Source organism: Pelecanus crispus, chromosome 21 (assembly GCF_030463565.1).
Source record: "Pelecanus crispus isolate bPelCri1 chromosome 21, bPelCri1.pri, whole genome shotgun sequence".
Classification (NCBI taxonomy): Eukaryota; Metazoa; Chordata; class Aves; order Pelecaniformes; family Pelecanidae; genus Pelecanus; species Pelecanus crispus.
The window spans coordinates 5,390,692-5,411,169 of record NC_134663.1 but is presented as its reverse complement, the minus strand read 5'-3'; the positions used below and the strand labels follow the sequence as shown (position 1 = coordinate 5,411,169).

Here is a 20,478-nt window from a genome sequence, read left to right as displayed (position 1 = left end):
GAGCAGGGACGCGCGCTCCCCCTTCCTTCTCAGCCACGCAAACCTCTTCCCCGTCCCAAAAATCCCCCTTGAAAACACCCCGGCACGGTCGCCTTCCCCATCAGCATCCCGGCTGCATTCGGCTTCTCCAGCCCAGCAGCGGCTCCGGGGTGAGCGGAGGCCAAAATCACCAATTCCACCTTTTCAGCCCCATTTCGCCACCAGCGGCAACACCTTCGCCCGGCAGAAAATTCAACAACGCGTTTAACTCGTGACGCTAAAAACTACTGGAGCAATGGACCCCTGGGGCCACCAGTCCCCTCTGTCTCACATAGAAAAATAAGCCCAATTTGCTTTATATATATATATGAATATGTAAATATCTATATATATATATAAATCGCAGAGGAAGCGCTGCGCGCGACTATAGCGTGGTCTCACTGCCCATGTCCCGAGGTGGTTTTTCAGTGTCGGTGTCCTCGTAGTCCGACTCCATCTCTATCTTCACCTGGGGCACGGCGCAGATGGGGTTTCGGGAGTAGTTAAATGCGGGCGATGATGGGCACGAAATCTTCAGGTGAAGCGTAATACTGGGGAGGAGACAGGGAGGTGAGCATCGGGGCGTGGGTACCTGCACCCCAAAACCACCCCAGCACCCCCAGCAAAGGGCTCCGGATGACGCTACCGCCGGTAAAAATTCCTAACAATATGATATTTTTGCCTTTAATACAGGCAATCTGCAGCATTCGCAGCTGCAGCTGGAGAATAACACCAAGCTTTTGGGATTCAGATGTACATCCCAATCCTAAAAATCCCTGTGGCTGTTACCCAGCGGCATTTTTATGGCTATAAACCCTCTCGTGCCAGGCTCGGGATGCGTCATCCCACGCAGCCCCGCTCCCAACAACCCGATACCCGGGGCCAGCAAACGCAAGCACCCAAAAACCAGAGGGATGCTGCAAAAAATATACTTGGGTATTTCAGAAATGCCCGAGGATGATGGCAACCGGCTCGAGTGAGCGACGCTCGGCCGGGAGCATCGGCCGGTGACCCCGAAAATGTTTCCCACGGCGGGTGCTGGTCCCCGGGGCGCGGGGGAGCCCGTTCGGTGCCGTTTACCTGCGATCCAGGTCTGAACCGTTCGGGGAGGAATCAGAACGCAAAGCTCCAGGTGGAGGACCTCTTTCCTGGGGGGACACGGAGGTGAAACACTTCCCAGGTGAGGAAGGAGCCCCCCAAAAACCCACTCATCCCCCCCTCCAACCTGCTACCGGGTCCAGCATCCTCCGGACTGTGGGAGGAGGAGAAAAGCTCCCGAGAAATGCTGAATTTTGAGGTGCTTAGAGAAAGAGAGAGGCCCCACCAGCCCCTGCTAGCAGCAGCTTGAGGATAGAGTCAACGAATTATCGCGTTAAAACTTGCTGGCATCACGATGCAACCTGGTGCCGACCTGGAATAAACTCACTCAGATTTATTCTGAATTTTTTTTGGTCGTGGCTGGCTTTGCACCAGCTCACGTATGAAGTTTCGGGCAGAAGGCTGAGCCAAATGGAACACATCTGCTCTTCCGCAGCTGGGACAACGCCGCCACCAGCTCTGCATCCCCTGCTTTTGGGGGCTCAAAACCTTCCCTAATATATAGATTTTTAAAAAATCCCCATCAGCATCGGCTCAGGGGGAGACCCAAGGGAGTCCTGGCTTCCCAGTCACCTTGAATACAAAATCGTTAGCAGCACCGAGCCTGCCGCATCCTCTCAAAGCTGCTTTCAATACGGCAAACCCTCCTCCCCACTTCGGCGGGACGGATCCAGGCTGCGTCTCTCAGCGGGGTTAGTGCCATGGGGGGCCGAGCGGATTAGGAAGCGGTAGGGAATGCGAGAGAAGCTCCTGAGCTCTTTACTTACGGCTGAGGCAATGGGGACCCCCGTTTCGGGGCTGCGATGGCAGGGGCTCCATGGGGATCTTAATGACTGAGGGAGGTGGGAACTGGGGAAGAAAGGGGGGAAATTTGGTGAAGGCAGCATCTGGGTGGGCTCCGAGACCACCTGGAGCACCCAAAGGGATCCAAAACCTCCGCAGGTGTGTGCACGAGGAGGAGGAGGAAGCTTTGCCTTCCTCTTCCCAACTAAACTCAGCCCTTCTGCCCAGGGAAGGGTCTGCAGCAGGGGGTTGCACAGGTTAATGATGCTTTACCACCGTACGACGGGTGCCGTACCCTTAGCCGTGGGATTTTGGCTCTTTTCCCTAAGGATTTCATTTTTGCCATGATTTTCCAGCTTTCTGGACACTCTGAGCAGCCCTTGGAGCCTCCGGCCAGCCCCTGAGCATCACTCAAAGGCCCTCAGTCAGCCAGTCCTGTACACACAGCAAAACCCCTCCATGAATCAAAGACCTTCATCCCAAACGCACCGAGCTGGAGGTTTCGGTGGGACCTTTCCCTCCCCAGCCAAGCTGGGATGCCCCCGCCGTCCGTGGGAGCCCCCCACCCACCTCCTCATCGCTGCTGCTATCTCCTTTGTTGCCTTTTTTCTTCTTCTTCTTGTCATCCTCCTTCTTCTTCTCCTTCTCGGGGATGATGTTGTCAATCCAGGCCAGGTCGTGTTGGGAGAAGACAAAATCCAGCAGCCGCCTCACCAGGATCAGGGCTAAAATCTAGGAGGGGAGAGATGCAAGGGCGGGATCTGCAAGAGCATCTCTCATCCCGACACCTGGGGACCACCACGGGACCAAGCCAAAATTTCCTTAAATCTCAAAAAAAATCTTCTAAATGAGGCTGCAACAGCAACCCCGGGGAATGGCCTTACCATGACAGGGAAGATGATGGCGGCCACGGTGGACTTGAGGATCCAGAGGACGGCCAGGCAGATGATCTGCACCAGCGTGAAGAGGTGGATGCGGCGCAGCGGCACGTGCCGGAGGAAGACGTAGTCAGGTTGGTGCTTGGCCGGCATGAGGAAGAGCTTGCAGCGGTCCCAGAACTGCGGTGGGACGAAGGCCGGCGTTAGCCCTTGGCCCCATTCCCCAGGCTCCCAGGTTGCCTAGATAAACCCTCTTTTGGTCCCCAAAATGGAGAATTTGGGGCTTTTTGATGTGTCTCAGTGGGTTTCAGTTATCTGCTGTCCCATGCAGCTGGAAATGTTGGACGCGTGCAAATTCTGGAGTCAAAATCCCCCTCTGTCCCGGTGTAGGAACCCTTCATGACCATTAAGGAGGAAGAGGAGGAGGAGGAGGAGGAGAAGTGCTTACCTGGATGCCGTTCAGCGACGCGACGCCCATGTACAGAAAGACGCCGTACAGCACCGGCATGGGGATGTACTGGGGACATGGAAAAAACACGGCGCTTACCCCAAGGGAGGCGGCAGCTCATTCCCAGGGATGGGGACCAACGCTGGGGGCCACGGAGTGGGGAATCCAGCTTTTTCTTCCCAGGTCCCCAAATATCTGCAGGGAGGGAGCCAGGGATGGGGGAACGGGAATGTTTTACCTTCAGGATAGGGGCCAGGAAGACGGAAATCCCTGTCAGCACAAAGACGATGATGCCCGTCACTCTCTGCTCCCTGGAAGGGCGAGAGAAGCAGGATGAGGCCGTGCTGGCTGGACACGCTGCTGCGTCTGGATTCCGCCCCCCGCCCCGAGGAAGAGCACGGCCGAGCCTTCCTCACCTGACCCCCAGGAACTGGGGCTGCTCCCCCGGCGCGCTGGTCTCTGTCTCCATCTTCAAGCTGTCGATGTGGGCGATGGAGATGACGGTGGCCGCCACATACCAGGGCAGCCCCATGAAGGAGCAGACGGCCATGAGGATGCCCACCCAGAAGAGGTCCAGGTGGTAGCCCGCTGCTTTCTGCAACACAGCACCCACGAGGGTTGGCGGGGCAACACGGCTCGTGAAGCTGTTCCTGCATTCACCCCAGAGCCCAGCAAGGCGGGGTTTCTCCTGGGATGCACCCCCTGAAGCACCCCGCATCGCCATGGTGCACCCTGCATCGCCATGATGCACCCCGCATTGCCATGGTGCACCCCTCATTGCCCTGGTGCACCCCACATTGCTACAGTGCACCCTGCATCGCCATGATGCACCCCACATTGCCCTGATACACCCCAGATTGCCATGGTGCACCCCACATCACCATGGTGCACCCTGCGTTGCCCTGATGCACCCCGCATTGCCATGGTGCACCCTGTATCACCATGGTGCACCCTGCATTGCCCTGATACACCCCTCATTGCCCTGGTGCACTCCACATTGCTACAGTGCACCCTGCATCACCATGATGCACCCCACTTTGCCCTGATACACCCCAGATTGCCATGGTGCACCCTGCATCGCCATGATGCACCCCAGATTGCCACGGTGCACCCCACATCACCATGGTGCACCCATCATTGCTGCAGTGCACCCCACACTGCGCTGCTGCACCCCATGTTGCCATAGTGCACCCTGTATCGCCGTGGTGCACCCCGCATCACCCCGAAGCACCCTGTATCGCCGCAGAGCGCCCTGCATCGCCCTGGTGCACCCCACTTTGCGATGATATACCCTGCATCATCCCGAAGCAGCCTGCATCACCCTCATGCGCCCCATATTGCCACAGTGCAGCCTGCATCAACCCCACATCATCCTGAAGCACCCCGCATCACCCTCACGCACCCCACTCTGCCATGGTACGCTCTGCACCCCCCCAGCGCACCCTGCATCACCCATCATTGCTGCAGTGCACCCCGCATTGCCATAGTACACCCTGCATTGCCATGCTGCACCCCGCATTGCCATGCTGCACCCTGCATTGCCATAGTACACCCCGCATTGCCATGCTGCACCCTGCATTGCCATGCTGCACCCCGCATCCCCCCGCGGCACCCTGTATCACTCTCATACACACTGCATCACCCTGATGCACCCCACGCTGCACCCTGCATCACCTCGCTGCACCCTCCAGTGCTGCAGCACACCCCGCATCACCCCACTGCACCACACTACCTACTGCATCGGGTGAATTTAACGCCCCGGAGGCTTTGTCACCCCAAAAATACAGCTTGCAAAGGAAAGGGCGAGCCCCTGCTTCGCACGGCGTGCCGAGCGGGGGCGAGCCCCTCCGTGCCTTGCGGCAGCACCCGACCTGCACCCCAAAAGTGGGTGCTCGCAGGGACGCGGGCGGTACCCGATGCGAAGCTGTGCCCCCGAGCATGGGACAAGTCCCGGCTCACCCGCAGCTTGTGCTCCTTCCTGTTAACGATGACGGCCGTGATCTGCTGGTCCATGAAGATGAGGATGGTGACGAGGAGGGCAGGCAGGGCGCTGGCCAGGTAAACCCACCACGGGTTCTTCCCGAAGGGAAACACGAACCACCCTCGGTCCACGCGGGTGGGCTGGGGGGGAAGAGAGGGGGCTTGGGCACCGCGGCCGAGCCTGGGCACGGCTCAGAGAGGGGGAAAAACCCCAAGTGCCGACATTTTGGGAAGCCCCACATCCCCCCTGAAGCCCATTTCCTCCGAGCATCATCCTATCCCGTACCCATCCCTGAATCCCACCATCGCGCATCGGTACCCAAACCACCCCCAGCATCCACATGCCTCAGCCCCAAATTTTCCCCAGATGCTCATTGGGACTCCCCACATCACCGACAGCAACACCCTAGATGGGGGGAAGAGAAATTTTTGGCAACGCTTCCGGAAAGGAATTTTATTGCCTTTTTTTTTTTTTTACCTTAAAATCAGTAGGCACTTGGAGCTTTGGGGTGTTGAGTCCGAAAAGCACATCCAGCCCCACAAACATTAGTATGGACATAAAGATAGAGAAATCGCTAATGAGTTTACGCAGCTGCCGGGAGCGAGAAAAGGGAAAAGAGGGGGAAAAAAATAACAAAAAAGGAAGGAAAAAAAAGGAAGGAAAAAAAAGTCACAGAATTAGAATATTCCCCCAGAAAAGACAAAGTAGCTTTTAAGAAGGTGCCCGGACACCGCAGGAGCTGTGATTTTCCCCGAAAACCAGTGAGGAGCTGGAAAGAGACCACGGGAAGAGAAGTGAGGGGTCTGCCCCCGGTGCGGCCGAACCTTGATGATACTGGGGATATGGAGCTTAGGGGTGTCCAGTCCGAAACAGGCATCCACTCCGCAGAAGAGCAGGATGGAGAAGACATTGGAAAAATCAGCAATGAAAGCCCTGACCTGGAGGCAAGACGGGGAAACGGGGGTGGAAAGGGTAATTAGTGGGATGGAGAGGTTAATTAATGGGATGGAGAGTTTGCTCCTGCTTCGGCATCCTTTCCTGGGGCTTCCCAGCTCCGCTTGCCCACGGGTAACCCGGGTACAACCCACAAAATGCAGATTTTTTTTTTCCCCCTTTGCATCACAAGGCGATGGGTTATTCAGCACGCAAGAGCCAAATCAGTGGCTAAAAGCTGGGGGAGGATTCCCCTAATTGCTACCAACATCTCCTAGAAATACGGATTTATTTTCCTGCAGCTCTTTGCATCCAGCAAAGAGACCGACACCTCCTGTTCGTCCCACCTTTTGGAAAAGAGGAGGGTAAACCCCGGCGCTTTCCTTACCTTGGTGGGGAAATAGCGGCTGAATTTGAATTTTTTCAGGGTCAAGGTCATGGAGTAGGTCCCGAAGAAGAGGATGAAGGACATAAGGGCCAGGTCGGGCACGAATTTACAGGATTTCCCCACTAAGCTGCCGCCGTATTTGAGACACTCCTTCTTACTCAGCTGAGTCCAGTCCAGAGCTGTTAGGTTAATAGCATTGTACTGGGGAGAAACCCCCCCAAAAAAGCAAAATTAGCATTTTAAGTAACTGCAGCATGCAAGGAAAGGGGTATTTCCCAGCCAAAAGGCAAAATTAGGATTTTAAGCAATTGCAGGGTGCAAGGAAAGGGGTATTTACCGGCCAAAACCCCCAAATTAGCATTTCTAGCAATTACAGCACGCAAGGAAAGGGGTATTTCCTGGCCAATAAAAAGCAAAATTTGCAGTTTAAGTCATAGCAGCATGCAAGCAAAGGGCTGCTATTAATTTGGGAAAAGAAGTGGGGATTTGGTGCTGCCGAGCCCAACCGTGAACCCCAATCAATGCAAACCCCGCATCTCCCTTGCTCCAAGCCGGCGCACATCGCTCCCTGGATGCCAAAGTCCCTGGGATTCGCCCTCCCTCATCCCAGCCGTCCCATCGGGATGAGCAAACTCGCTTACCAGAGAAACGTTAGTGGTGTTTGGTGCCACTGGAGCTGAAGCATCGAACAAGGTCGCGTTGGCTGCGGGAAAGGAGTTGGTTATTGAGGTTTTTGGCTAATTTCGAGGTTTGGGTATTAAAAGCAGCCGGGCTTCACCCGGAGAGGCACGGCTGAGCCCGGCTGGCGTAAAAGCAAACGCGGGATCGAGCGCATCCTCCGAGAGCCACGCGGGAATCAGCAGCCCGAGGGCAGAGCAGAATTTGGGGAGAAACCCCCCCATTTCTAACCCCGCAGCGACTTCTCCCTGATTAATCCCATGCGCCGGCGGAGGACGCGGCTTCTCCTCCGGCGGCTTCTCCCTCCGGAGCTGGCAAGTGCCGGGGAGGGGAGGTATTTTTAGAGGCTTCCCAGTTCCTAAAATTTTTAGGAGCTTCCTGGGGAAGCCGCCGGCAGCGGGGTCGAACATCCCGACACCTGCGTCTTAAAACCACGGGGGTAGAAGAAAAAGCAGCCTGTTATTTTTGGAGAGCCGGCACTCAATCATGCCCGAATTGCTTTTTTGGGGGTTTTTGTTTCTTTTTTTTTTAATAAAAATTTAGGGGTGTTTTAGTGTCTCACTGCAAAAAAACATCCTTTCTAGCCCCCGGCACCTTCTCCTCCAGTGCAAAAAGCGGCTCCGCTCGGCTCTTCGGGCGACGCAGCTCCGCGGCTTCAGGAGCACCCACGTTCTTTATGGGTGCCCCTAAGCGGGGTCCGAGACCGCTCTGCCCCCCCGCTTCCCTCCGGTCCATCCTCTTCCTGCGCCAAGCGGGAATTTCAGCTGCCCCGACCTGCCGCCTCCATCCCCGGCACCGAGGATTAATGAAGGAGAAGCGATTGCTGGGTTAGAAGCAGAGACCCGGGGGCTGCTGAAACCGGGCTCCCGGCAATGGCGCTGGCAAACCCAGCATTAAAAACATTATTATTATTATTTTTTCCTCCATAACCTTTTCTTTTTCCAGAAACCAGCCTCATTTGTGATTTCTACAACTTAAAGGGTAGCACTGGTGGCATTTTAAGAGAGGACCCCTAAGGGCTCTACATAAACCGTTTTATCAGAGCAGAAAGAAAAGTAAAATACATGGACAAAAATAACAACAAAACCCCCACGGGGGAAGAGTATCAAATATTAAAATAGTTTTAATATTTAGAAGGCGATACTCACTTGAGATTGAAATCAGCCCAAATTGATGTGTGCAGCAGAGACAAATATGGTACAAATCAGTTATAATAATAAAAAATCAGAACTAATAAAAAAAAAAAGATTAAAAAAAAAGGATGTAGGGGGTAATAAACATAATTTCTCAATATCTAGAGGAATGGAAAATCCAATGCGGACACCTCTGCCTTGGGTGCCCGGGGCAGCGAGGGCGAGGAACGGGGCTGGGTTGCAAAGAGGCTTAAGGTTTTTGGGGTGCAAATGCCTCTCGGCTGCCCAGGGTTTGCTCAGGATGGGGGCTTGGAAAAGGGGGAGACCTCCCTGGAGGCTAAGGCTTCGCCTTCTCCTTGCGTTAAGCCACGGCGGTGGGTGCTGCCGGGCAGATGCTGGCCCCCGCGGGTGCATGGAGGTGGTCGCGGTCCCATTCGGGATATTTCAGCCCCCCGGGGATTGCGTCGGGCATCAGGCTTCGCTTTCCTGCAGGTCAAATTTTGGGAGGGTTTTGGTTCGGAAAGGATTGAGTCGTCTGCGGGTGCTCCCCGCTTCACGCAGGGCTTTCAAAATCCAGCGGGATCGGGTCACTCAGCGGGTGGTTGATAAACAGAAATCGAGGAAAAATACAAAATTAAACCCAAGAAATGTTATTTCCATCGCGGCAGGTAAGATCTCTTCTTGCAACGGCAGATGTATTAGGAACACGTTGCACGGCAGGTCTTGGATGCTTGTATTTCTGGGGAGAGCTTCACCATCACACCTCTCTGCCTCCTCTATCTGCAGCTGATGCTCCCCAAAATGGTTAGCATCTAGACCTTTTAAATAAATTCAGCTCCTCTGAGAGCAGGTGGTCGCTGGCACTAGCCCAAGCCGAAGATCTCTGCTCCCTTCCAGGTGGCCGCGGGAGCATCTGAGCTGCACGATTCGGACCAGGGATCATCGTATATGTCTATCCAAGAGCAAAACCAGGGCAGCCATCAAAAGACCATCTGCTCAGAGCCTGATGACCTCTCCTTTTTGAAAAGGATTAAGAAAGAGGAGAAAAAAACCCCAAACCCAAACCAAGGAGGTTTCCATGCCAAACCAGCACATCCTGGGGTGTCCTGGACACCGGAGAGGGCAAAACCCTTCCAGCGTATTTTCTGGAGAATATGTTTCCATTGGCAGCAGGCTGGAACTAATGATCTAAAATGTCTTTTTTTTTTTCATCTTTCCTTTTTATCCATGCAGATCTGGCTGCCGAGGCCCCAGCTCTCTGGCACTGATCACCGTGTCCTGGCAAGCACCGACGCGCTCATCCGTGGGGGACAAGGCTGTACTTCTATCTTGCCCAAAATCACCCTCAGAGGAGGAGGATGAGGTCTTTCCACCCCATGCTGACTGAGTAGCTGCCTCCTTCCATGTCCTCGGCCAATGATCCAGCGGGATTTATCCATGGCGGGACCCCCCCATCCCCTTCAGCTTCCCCATCAGGCGCCGAAAAAGATGTGTACTCACCTGGGTCGGGAGCAATGCACTCGCACTTGTACATGGTCACGTAGTCCGGCTTGAAGTCCGAATTGATGGGGTAGTACTTAAAAGCTCCAATCATCTTCTTGATGGCGTCGTAGATGAAGATGAAGCTGATGAGGGTGGAGAAACCTTCCTCTGTGAAGCGGGTGATGTACTTTATAATGAAGCTGGCATCGGTGGCCACCAGGATAAGGCACTGTACGGCAGAGTGCAAGCCGATCCAGAGGCGAAACTCCATGTAGTCGATGCCGTTGCCTCTGAAAGTGGGGACAACGTGGGAGCAGCCCCACGAGAGCATGTGGTGGGCTGGAGGACAGCTCCCACCCTGGTACGGATGGGTCCCAGTTCCCCCTGGCACCCCCCAGTACCTACTTGCTGAAGTCGAAGAGCAGCTTCTCGAAGATGAGGATGGGGCCGGTGCTGCTGAGGATGATGAGCGGCTGCCCGGCGAAGAGGCAAAACATGGAGCCTGCCATTGCCGTGCCGAGGAAACTCTCCATGACGCCCTGGAGATACATCAAACCCAGAGTTATGGTGATGCTGTGCCACATTACACCCCAACTGACACCCCAGATGGAGATGGGAATTAAGGACCTCTGCTTGGACCCATGTAGGATGGTTGGGACCATGTCCCCTTGGCTCCTGGCATTGCCATTGAGATGGGTTTTCCCATCCTGTAGGTACTTCAGGACTGCTGATCCCACTTGGCAATGAATTTGGCATGGCACAAGCGGGGTTAAAACCCATCCCATCCCATCCCATCCCATCCCATCCCATCCCATCCCATCCCATCCCATCCCATCCCATCTCTGCTTGCTGTCCCCAAGCCAAAGTGACTCCCCTCCTTGGACTCGACCTGGTAGTTGTCCGTAGCGTCCCCAAGCAAGCCCCCAAACGTGATGGCATTGGTGATGCAGCCCAGGTAGATGAACAAGATGGCAGAGATGGACTGGATATGAAAGCCTTCATAGAAGTCGCTCGGGAACCAGGGCAGCTTCCTCTTGATATCCAAGTAGAGGCCACCGCAAAACCTGGGGAGACACCACCAAGGACAAGATGCATGGGCCTTCCACCGAAATGGATACGGTGCTGCGCAAAAGCCTGTGCCCAAAAGGATTTCACCCCTCTGTGCCCCAGGAGACCACGGGGTGAGACAGCAGGAGATGCTGATGGGTGCTGGCACCCTCCAAAGTTGTTTGGGTGGTGGGGTGCTTGCTCACCTGCCAGTCCACGTGAGCTCTTCCCCGATTTCGTGAACTTCGGGCATCTCCCCATCGTCGCTGCCTCCTCCACCGCCCCCAGCACCTGCCCCACCGGCCGTGCCGTTCATCTGCCCCACTTCGTTCAGCGAGAAAACTGATTTCCTGCAGGAGAGAGTCACCGGCGTCGGCCACGGCTCCTGCCCTACCAAGCCAGTCCTGATGCAGGGACCACGACCAAGGTCATGGTGTAGCTCTCCGCCTGCACCAGAGCTTGGGTTTTGGGGCAAATTTGGAAAGATAGAGCTGGATTTCCTCAACCCAGGGCGGGTAATGCAAATTTTGCAGAGTGGAAATGGCTGTGAGCTGATCTGGGGACAAAAACTGCTGAAAAAGCAGCGTTTCTGGAAAATTTGCAGAGATTATTTCTAGGGATGAAGGCAAGGAAAACTGCTGTCCTCCAGCATCTCCAAAACAGGAGAGATGGGGATGGCCACAGGGCTGGGACCAGCCCCGTGTCTCCCACCTACCTCTTGTCAGCCGAGGGCACTTTTTTGGGTGGCTCAATCCTAATGTTGGGGTCCCACTCGCCAGGCGGCAGGACAATGACTTCATCCAGAAACTCATCTATGCCGGCAATCAGGTCTTCTCTATCCCGGGCTTTGTAGGCAACATCGCTGAAGAGCTGGGGTTCAAGAGAGAAGAGGTGTCAGCCTGGGAATGGCGCCCAGCACGTGCATGTCCCACATCGTTATGGGATTTTAAAGCTCATTTGTTTGGGCGATAGGATGAAAATTGCTTTTTTTCTTGGCTCTGAGCAAGGGGGTTCCTGGAAAGGGCCAGGCATTGCATCTACTCACATCATCCACCATGAGGGTCGCCATGGCTCTGCCAATCTCGTTGTAGGATTTGGCTTTTCCTGCGGGACCAAGGAGAATAAAGAGGAACCTGGGAAGGGAAAGGCGTTGTGTTGGCAACCTCGGACCACTGGCATCCGTATTGTGAGACCACTTGGTGCTTTGGACTCGAAGGAATTGCGCTCACCTGGTGGGGACGGGCACCTCCGTCACCCCTCCCAGCATCGTTGCCTGGAGGAGCCGCACGAAAGCCACAAAGGGCTTCTCCAGGAACTCCACTTCTCCCACCAGCACGTTGGAGGCCTCCGCATCCTTGGGGATCTTCTTGATGAACTTGTTCTTCAGCTGTTGGAAAGACAAGGGTGGGGAAGGGAGTGGTTGCCGAAATTAGGCTTTTCCCCCCTCTTTGTTCCACACCCCAAACGCAAAAGCTGAAGCCGCAAGCTCAAACCTCTTCATCTCTGATGGTCCCAGGACTCCCAGAGGTGGGGATTCAAGAGCCACATCCAAGAATAAACCAGCAAGAATTCATAAGGCTGAATTTCTTTGTTACTCAAAACCATCACTAAGCCCGAGATTAACTCGAAACCACATGCTCTGGGCTCCCTAACACAACGTGCTACTGGGTGGTTTGCAAAAGGTGCTTTGCGGCACTGGGTCTACGCAAGGAAAGCCCCGTGCAATCCTCCTGCAGAAAATCCGAGCCAAAAAATACGGATCCTGGAGCAAGCCAGCCATGCATTTTTGCAAGTCTACTTGCAGCCCTGCGGCCCCGGCCTCCCCGAGACCCTACCAAATGCAGCAACACCGCTCGGTGCCGTGCACAGGGGATGTTTTTGTAGCTCATTTTCCCCCAATCTCATCCTTGGAGCAGGAAACAAATAATGGAAGTAGGAAACCTCGTTCATGGATTTATTCCCCGGGTCTCTTCTCCCCTGCAGCTCTTTCATTATTAGTCTAAAAGGGTTCAATACCGACCCGGGCAGGGTGTTATTATAATCTATATGCCAGCATGAGGGGAGGCATGTGAGCCGGGCAGCAAGCTCTCCCCTTTCTAATCTTTTAAACCCAAATGGAAAAAAATAATAGTAATAAAGCAACTTCTCCAATGCTGCTTGGAATAAGCAAGAGCAGGAGTTAACAGTGACCACTAAGCTTCATGTAACACTTAAAAAGTCCCTTTGTAGTGGGCCTAATAGGGCGATTAAACCTAAATGCTTTGCATATTTTGGGATTAACCCTCCGCACCCCACTGCTGGAGGCTGATATTTGGGGTTCGTTAGTGCGCAGTTGGCTTGCTTTATTGCAGCTCTAATTTAGGAAGGTGCCCTGAAAACCTTCTGCCTCCCCGATATCGTGGCATCCCTGTCCCGCGGCTCCCAGCAACACATGAATTTCCATCCTTTGCTTCCCCCTAAAATGCATCACCCCAGGTAAGCCCAGCAAGGACATCCCTGGGGAAAAGCAAGCTGTTATACCATACTGTCCCCTACAAACCCGCCTTGTGTTTGGATTTCCCTTAGTTTTAAGCTGAAATCACACACAAACAGAAACAAAGCAAAGCCCATATAATGGATCAACAGTTCCCAGCTAAACAGCCTCGATGCCAGGGTGGGGACGGGACATCCAGCAAAAGAATGGCACAAATCCCGCCGATCCGTCGCATCGCCAAGCAGAGATCTGCCCACGAACTGCCCAGGCAGCCTGACCTCCTTCCCAGCTCTCCCACGCAAAGCAAACCAGGGGGGAAAAGCCCCCGGAGGGCTCTCTCGGCTGAGCTTTGCATTAAGAAACCCACGTCCATCACGGTGCGAAGGGAGGGGAAAACGGAACCTGCCTCTGTATTTACAGACGCTTATCTCGGAGCTGTATTCGTGTCCGCAGACCCAAGCGCTCGGTTGGGATTTACCCCCTGCCACCTGCCCTTACCCAGCCAAGCAAAGGCTCTTCTAGGATCCCTGCACTCTTCCAAGCATCTTTCCATTCCTACCTAAAGATTTTAAGGAATTTTTTTCTCCGCCCTAAGGATCTCAAGCTACATCAGCATCCTCACATGTCCCTAATTCCGTGTTCGACTTGCAAGCACAGGTATTATTTCTGGGACAGCTTCCCCACGAGTCAGCAGGGATCGATACGTGTATTAATTTCCCTAATTAGCAATTTGTGTGGTTATCGAGCGAGCAAAGCAGCACAGGGCTCACATGGAGCTTAGCAACCACAGAGCCCCTGCCCCATCGTGCATCATGTCGGAGATGCTCCACACAGCATCGCATTAACGTTTTTGGGGATGATTACCTGGTCAGTGCTCGGTGTGTCTGAGATGTCGTTCATGCTTCGACTCTGCGCGTGACCTGATGGAGATAAGAGAAAAGGTGAGAAAACTGCCCCGTGATGCGCAGCCCAATTTCAGCCCCACGTGCAAGGAGAAAACACGGTGGGAGGACTTCAGCGCAAAGGAAAAAACACATTCTTTATTATAGCCGGACTTGCAAATCAGATGAAAACCCAAGAACATGAGTTTTTCTGATATCAGTCACCCTGTGGTTGCACAAACCACATCTCATTTACGGCTGTGGTGGAATCCCCTTGTAATTGCAATCACCCACTCTCATATTACGACTTGATTTCCCCCCCACACACTTCTTTTAGGAGCGTTTCCGCCTCCCCGCCGCCCTCCCCGGCTTACGTAGGCGGCCGTAGCTCGCGCTCTGCCGCATCCGCAGGTCCTCGGTGGAGCGGTGGAAGGCAGCGCCGGCGGCCGGGCTCCGGACGGGGCTGCGGGCTGGGGGAAAGGAGCTGTTAGAGGAGATGTGGGTGCCATGGGGAACCGTTGCGTGATGCTGAAGGCAAGAGGCCAGGCTGAAAAATCACCTGCCCGGCACAGACATGACCCTTCCAGTGCTGATACACCAGCAATTTGCTTTTCCCTCCCACTCTCATTTGCACTTTTATCCCACCCACAGTAATTTTCCCACTAGCAAAGAATAAACTGCCTTAACCCAAGTCTCCCCGCTGCAGAGGCTCCGTGCAAGGAGCTGCAAGCCTGCACCACCCCACCAGTGCTCTCTTCAAGGCTATAAATGGGTTCAGAAGTGCAATTTCTGTTATGTAGGAAGACCCCAACACTTTATTTGGCTTTTTCATCTCCTAATTCTCCAAAGAAACCTACACTTGAAATTTGCCATGAACTCCACACTTCAAAATATTTACATCGGCCACCACCAAGTTTCAGGTGAACGTTTCTCCTCCCTAAACTGGTGACGAGCCCCATTCTTCATCTCAGATGTTTAAACTGAATTACTTAGCTATAAAGACTTGCCTTTTCCCCCACGCATTTTCTATGTTAAGCCCAGCATTTTCTCAGAAAACCTCCTGAATTCCCAAAACTGTGTTTCCTTGGGAAAACAAACTGGACCAGTTTTCCTGAGCTGCTCTTCATCTCTCTGAAACACCAGCTGCAACCACAGCATCTATCCTCGGGGTTTTTTTTAAGTCCACTAAAAACAACGATGAAATTCCCATTGGGCATGACCCTATTTTCAATGTGCCGGCGGTATTTACTCCAACTCCACAGAGCTGCAGTTGGCACAAGAAATGCGAGGGACCCCTCTGCTCCTGCCAACGACCATCTTTTCCTTGGTGTCCCTGTTTGCAAACTCAAAGCCATGCCATCATCTCAGCAAGGAACTAGAAACACAAAAGACACCCTTATTTTTCCTATCTACAGGGACTAACCACAACATTTAATTAATGGTTGGACTGGATGATCTTAAAGGTCTTCTCCAACCTAAACGATTCTATGGTTCTATTCTATGATTCTATTTCCAAGTCACGCTCCATTTTGAAGGCTTCTGGGCAAATGTTAGCTCGTATATCTAGTTCTCTGACGTGGATGATGGCCGCTTTGAAACCTGGAGATGTCCGGGGGGGCGGAATATTGCTTATTGACAGCCTCTTCCATGTGCAGTTTGAGCTTGAGCGCTGCTGTTTCTGTCTACCCAGGGAGCCGCCGAAGCCTGGCAAATCCCAGGCTCCACCAAATGACCTCTGTTTAAACCTAAGTAAATAATCTAGCGTGAAAACAAACAAATCCCCTTTTATAATGGCTCAAAAATAGGAAGGTTCAACCGCGGAGCAGACTGGATTTGTCTGTAGACTGCTCTGCCAGAAAGCTCCTTGGCCAAGCGACCGCCAACCCCGTTGGCCATCACACAACCCCGTTGGCCATCACACAACCCCGTTGGCCATCTCAGCAGACATCTCCTTGGCTTCTGGCTCCTGATGACACCTCACCCTTAAAGCCACCAGTGGCAGAGCTTTTGGGGTCTTTCTCAATGCAGTAAATAGTTGGGTACCCCAAACAGTTGGGTTTCCCCCTTTCCTTCTCCTCAGATCTTCCCCGCCCCAGGCTTGCTCACCAAAGACTCAAGGATGCAACCAGGCGCAGGTTGGACCCCGAGGACTCACTTGTGTTGGAGGAGACGGACTTTCCGATGTCGGCCAAGGACCGGTGGATTGGCTTCTTGGTTTGGTGACGGTGCTTCCTCAGGAGCACGTAGCTTATCTTCTCCCGCAGCTCTGGCTTGAGCAGACCATCCTCGATCTGCTTCTCAATGACATCGTCTGCAAACACCAAACGAGGGAGACGCATGGGTTACCCCACTGCAAACCCTCCCAGAAAGCTCAAGACAACAACCCTTATTGAACCAAGTTGATGGCTCTCAACTCTTGTCTTTGCTTGTTCCCATGCAAGCTGGTTTATATTTGCACGTAGCAAGTAAATGCATTTAACTCTGTTGCCAGAACTTTAGGACATGGGGAAAAATCCATCCAAAAGCACTGGTACCCTCCGGCTCCTACCTATAATTTGGGGCAAAGAGTAGCCATCTAAGTCCAGGAGCACCGTTCCCGTCTGTAGACACGTCCGTAGCTCAAACAGGCTGTGCAAAGACAGCGTGGACACGTGGGGCTTGCTCCACCTCTCCCCGCCTTCCTCCACCTTTTCTTCAAACTTTATCCACCTGAAACGACAGCGGCAGCCGTGAGGACAGGCACGGAGCGGGGATAGTGTATCAGAAGAGAATTAGGGAATTGCTTTTCCTGTGGCGTTTCCCTTCTGCAGGAGGCTTTGCAAGCCTGGATTAATTCATCCTGCAAAGTTTTGGCTTGTTATTCAGGATGGGAATGGAGAAATCAAGTAACATCATTAGACAAAGTGCTGCTTGCACGGTTGCAGAGCGGAGCAAAATCTCTCAGCTCCCCCACTGAACTCAACCCTGCAGATTTCACCCTCCTCAAATTGCTCCTGCAAGATTTGGGAGGTTCTCCCACGGAGCTGACCTTGCCTCAGCCAGGATCCGCACCCGCACGGACCAGCTGCGCACGCATGAAAGCAAAAACCCAGGGCATTGCTTTTGATTCCTTCGCAACGCTGAGACTTCAACCTTGGGTGCTTCGTTCCCACAGTGGGAGACGAGAGGGTTTGCAAGCCCTTGGAAAGCAGCCCTTCCACCTCCCTTCTTTAATTTTACAAACTGAAGACTCCAGAGCAAATTCGGGAATGGTGGCTCATTTCTCCCAGCTCCCTGGGAATGGGGCTCGAACTCCAGGGAGGGCAGGCAGCTCTCGGCAAGACATCGATTTGGGGAAGAAAGCTGCTTTTCCTTTACAGGAGGTTTGCAGCCTCCGTGGATTAGCCTTCGCAGGGCTTAACCTTACAACTTTTAACTGGTACAACTGGGATTTGGGCTCCTGCCGCCACAGATGGAAGGGATGTAGGAGGAGAAGGGTTTTGGAAATAGCTGATGGCTCCTGAATGCATCAGGGGAAGGGTGGGGAGAGCCCAGGATTGTATCAGCTGCAGGGGGGTGCGTTAAAATGCTGCTGCAAAGAGAAAATGCTGGGTGTCCCTATTAAAAAAGCACCAAAATATTATCTGGGAGTGCCAGGAATGGTCTGTGCTGGGGACAAAACCCCAGAGCATGCAAAAATATAAAATTTGGCCCTAGTGTCCCTCACTCCAAAGCTCCCCACCCTGATTTCTTTGCAGAAGCCCCTTCTCCAGCCCTTCAAACAACGCTGCTTTTATTGGAGGAAATTCAAGCTTCCCGCCGTAGCGCCCACTAAGCCCCGTCAGTGCTCGCCCAAAGCCGATTAGGTTGCTTTTCGTTTCTTTTTTGCCCCGTTTTCCTGCCGAAAGTGGGTTAGCGCACAGACGGAGCGGCAGCTTGGGGCGGCGTGTGGGACTCGAGGCACGTTTCCAGCGGCGCCTTTGCCCCGGGACCGGCATCCCGTGACGCTTTTGCCAAGGCTACAGCAAAACCCCATCTCCCTGCTGCACTCAGCTGCTTTATTTCCATTTATTTCCATTTATTGCGGATTTAGCCGCAGGTAGCGCTGCTCCCACCACAGAGCGGCTCTCCTGCAGCTAAAGAGGCTGAACCGCTCCTCGCCGGAGAGCGGAAATCCGGGACTTGAGAAACCTCCGTCCTCCCAGGGGGAATTTGGAAACCTCCATCTCAAGCCCTCCCTGATGAAAATCCCAATGCAAGTGCTGATTTTTTGCCTTCTGAGCTTTTTGGGGAGCGGGGAGGGATGAGTAGATACAGAGCTAAGCAAAATTGGAGGGGGAAAAATAACGGATTTTGGCAACAGCATCCCTGCGCTGCTGCTTTTTGAGCAGAGATGGCAACGAGGAGGATGCTTGAAAGCTTTCCAAATTTTTGGTGATGCCAATAACCAGCCCAAGAGATGGGATGAGCACCTGCAGGGCCTGATCCTGCTCTCTTCCCCATGCCTCAGGCAAACCTCTGGACTCGGAAATCCCGCACGTGCTACTGAAAGGAAAGGGCGTGGGATGCCATCAGCACGCCTGACTCCCTTCCCAAAGCCCCCCAGAAAGACCCCAAACTCTACTAGCCCTTACATGGCTGAGGCTAGGAAGAGAAAATCCCACCTGGATTTGAGATTTTTCCCTTGGATAAGCTCCTAATTCAATAAAGCGAATGCCACTTGCAACTCCTCTAATACTTTTATTAAAGATGTAGTGGGTGGGTTGTTATTATTATTGCTTGAGAGGCAGGAGAAGTTTAACTCTTGGCCTGGCCAGCAAAAGTAGGGGGCAGGAAAAAAACCTGGGAAAATCCTCTTTATGTCACCTATTCCCATTTCCCAGCTCTCCGCTCTAATTCTCCAGTTTCCTAGCATTTTACCCTGTTTTTTCACAACCCCTCCAGCCCTTTCTGCAGGGCTTTGCTCTCATGCTGCAACTGGGAATGGGAAAAGTACCGGCTCTGTGGTTGATCCAATCTGGAGAGACGTGGGAGAAGATGGGAAATCTTCCTCCTTTCCCACTCCTCCTCCTCAGCGGGCTGCAGCCGCTGTACAAAGACCCCCCAAACGCCGTGTTTTCTGCATTTCCTTAATTCTGGCGGGGCTTTTTTAACCTCATTAAAAATGATGCTCCTTCCCTGAATCCGTTTCCAGCCAGGGATATTTAGGGGGGATCTTTACCCGACACATTTTCAACCCAAAGCATCTCCCCCCCTCACCTGGCCGACTCCTTCCACTCCATCTCCTCGCCGTCGTGCTGCAGCGTGTCCATCTCCGTGAAGAGCGTGGGGTTGGGAGGCTCATCGTCTTCCCCCAGGATGTAGCGGAGGCGTTCGGCAGCCGGTGACACTGCCGGGAGGGCAAAAAAAGGGGTTTACCATCGGCCGGAGATGAGATGATCCTGCACCATTCCCATACGGAAAGCCCCGCGGGAAGGGGGTGGTGAAGAGGGATCTGTAGGGCCATTTAGGGTCCTGGGGTAAAAAAAAGGAGGTTTTGAGGAAAATGTTTAAGGTGAGAGATTGAGGAGTGCGGCAACTCTAAGTAACCTTGTCCCAAAATCCCTGGGCAAAGAGATAGGGGATGCTGGTGGAAAGGCTGCCTAACAGCAGGAGGGGAATATATAGGTCCGGGCTGGGAATCGGGGAATGCGGCCACCCCTATATACAATATAGTCCAATCCCCCTTCCAGGAGCATTATGTGCCCCGTTTCTGGGGGGTATCCCACATTTTTCCCTACCACAGAGCCCCTTTTTGCCAGGTTAGAGCCGCCTGCCATCAGCAACCAAATCCCCATCCTTACGGTCTCCGGCACTGCGCATCGGGATGCACGAGTGCTCAGCACACGCTTTCCCACTGGATCCGCGAGGGGAACGTGGATCACTCGAGGGGGATAACACAAATTTACCGTTTCTGCAGGAAAAATCCAGCTTCTGGCTGCAAATAACCCACCAGGCTTGGGAGGGCACCTATTGCCTCCCGCTCCCCGTGCTGTGTTTCGGGAAGGGGAGCGGCAACGCGTCACTGACTGATGGGAAAAGGGGTTTTCATCTTCGGTGCATTCCCCGCGGCCACGGGAGGGTGACGGACCTGCCCTCTCCTCTCAAAAATACCAGCCAGGCTGGGTTTTCTCTTAACCCTCTCCCATCTTCATGCGCTTTTCTAGCAAAACCTCATAGTTTTGGTTGCAGGGAGGAATCAAACAGCTGGGTATGACCTGGGCATGGCTCGGATGGGA

At 53.6% G+C, this 20,478-nt stretch overlaps 1 protein-coding gene across 1 annotated transcript; it reads right to left on the bottom strand.

The window, feature by feature from the left end:
• Positions 1–403: 403 nt before the first annotated feature.
• SLC4A5 (solute carrier family 4 member 5) lies at positions 404–19,527 on the bottom strand. The gene is made up of 23 exons (XM_075724222.1): positions 19,460–19,527; positions 16,770–16,930; positions 16,377–16,532; positions 14,596–14,691; positions 14,205–14,260; positions 12,097–12,254; positions 11,913–12,000; positions 11,583–11,737; positions 11,074–11,217; positions 10,710–10,884; positions 10,226–10,359; positions 9,839–10,110; positions 7,169–7,230; positions 6,528–6,728; positions 5,684–5,797; positions 5,185–5,346; positions 3,642–3,820; positions 3,464–3,536; positions 3,226–3,294; positions 2,784–2,957; positions 2,470–2,631; positions 1,099–1,166; positions 404–569 (listed from the first exon to the last, which is right to left on the bottom strand). Exons 1-23 carry the CDS (start codon positions 19,510–19,512, stop codon positions 404–406), a joined length of 3,078 nt encoding a protein of 1,025 aa, XP_075580337.1. The 5' UTR covers positions 19,513–19,527.
• Positions 19,528–20,478: the final 951 nt, after the last annotated feature.

Bases quoted from the DNA above. Each gene is read 5' to 3' on its own strand.
- SLC4A5 (XM_075724222.1), bottom strand. From the start codon at position 19,512: ATGGACACGCTGCAGCACGACGGCGAGGAGATGGAGTGGAAGGAGTCG. The intron at 10,885-11,073 runs GTGAGCAAGCAC...GTGTCTCCCCAG, and splicing joins GAGCTCACGTGGACTGGCAG to GTTTTGCGGTGGCCTCTACT. The intron at 5,798-6,527 runs GTAAGGAAAGCG...CGCTCCCGGCAG, and splicing joins GCCGCTATTTCCCCACCAAG to CTGCGTAAACTCATTAGCGA.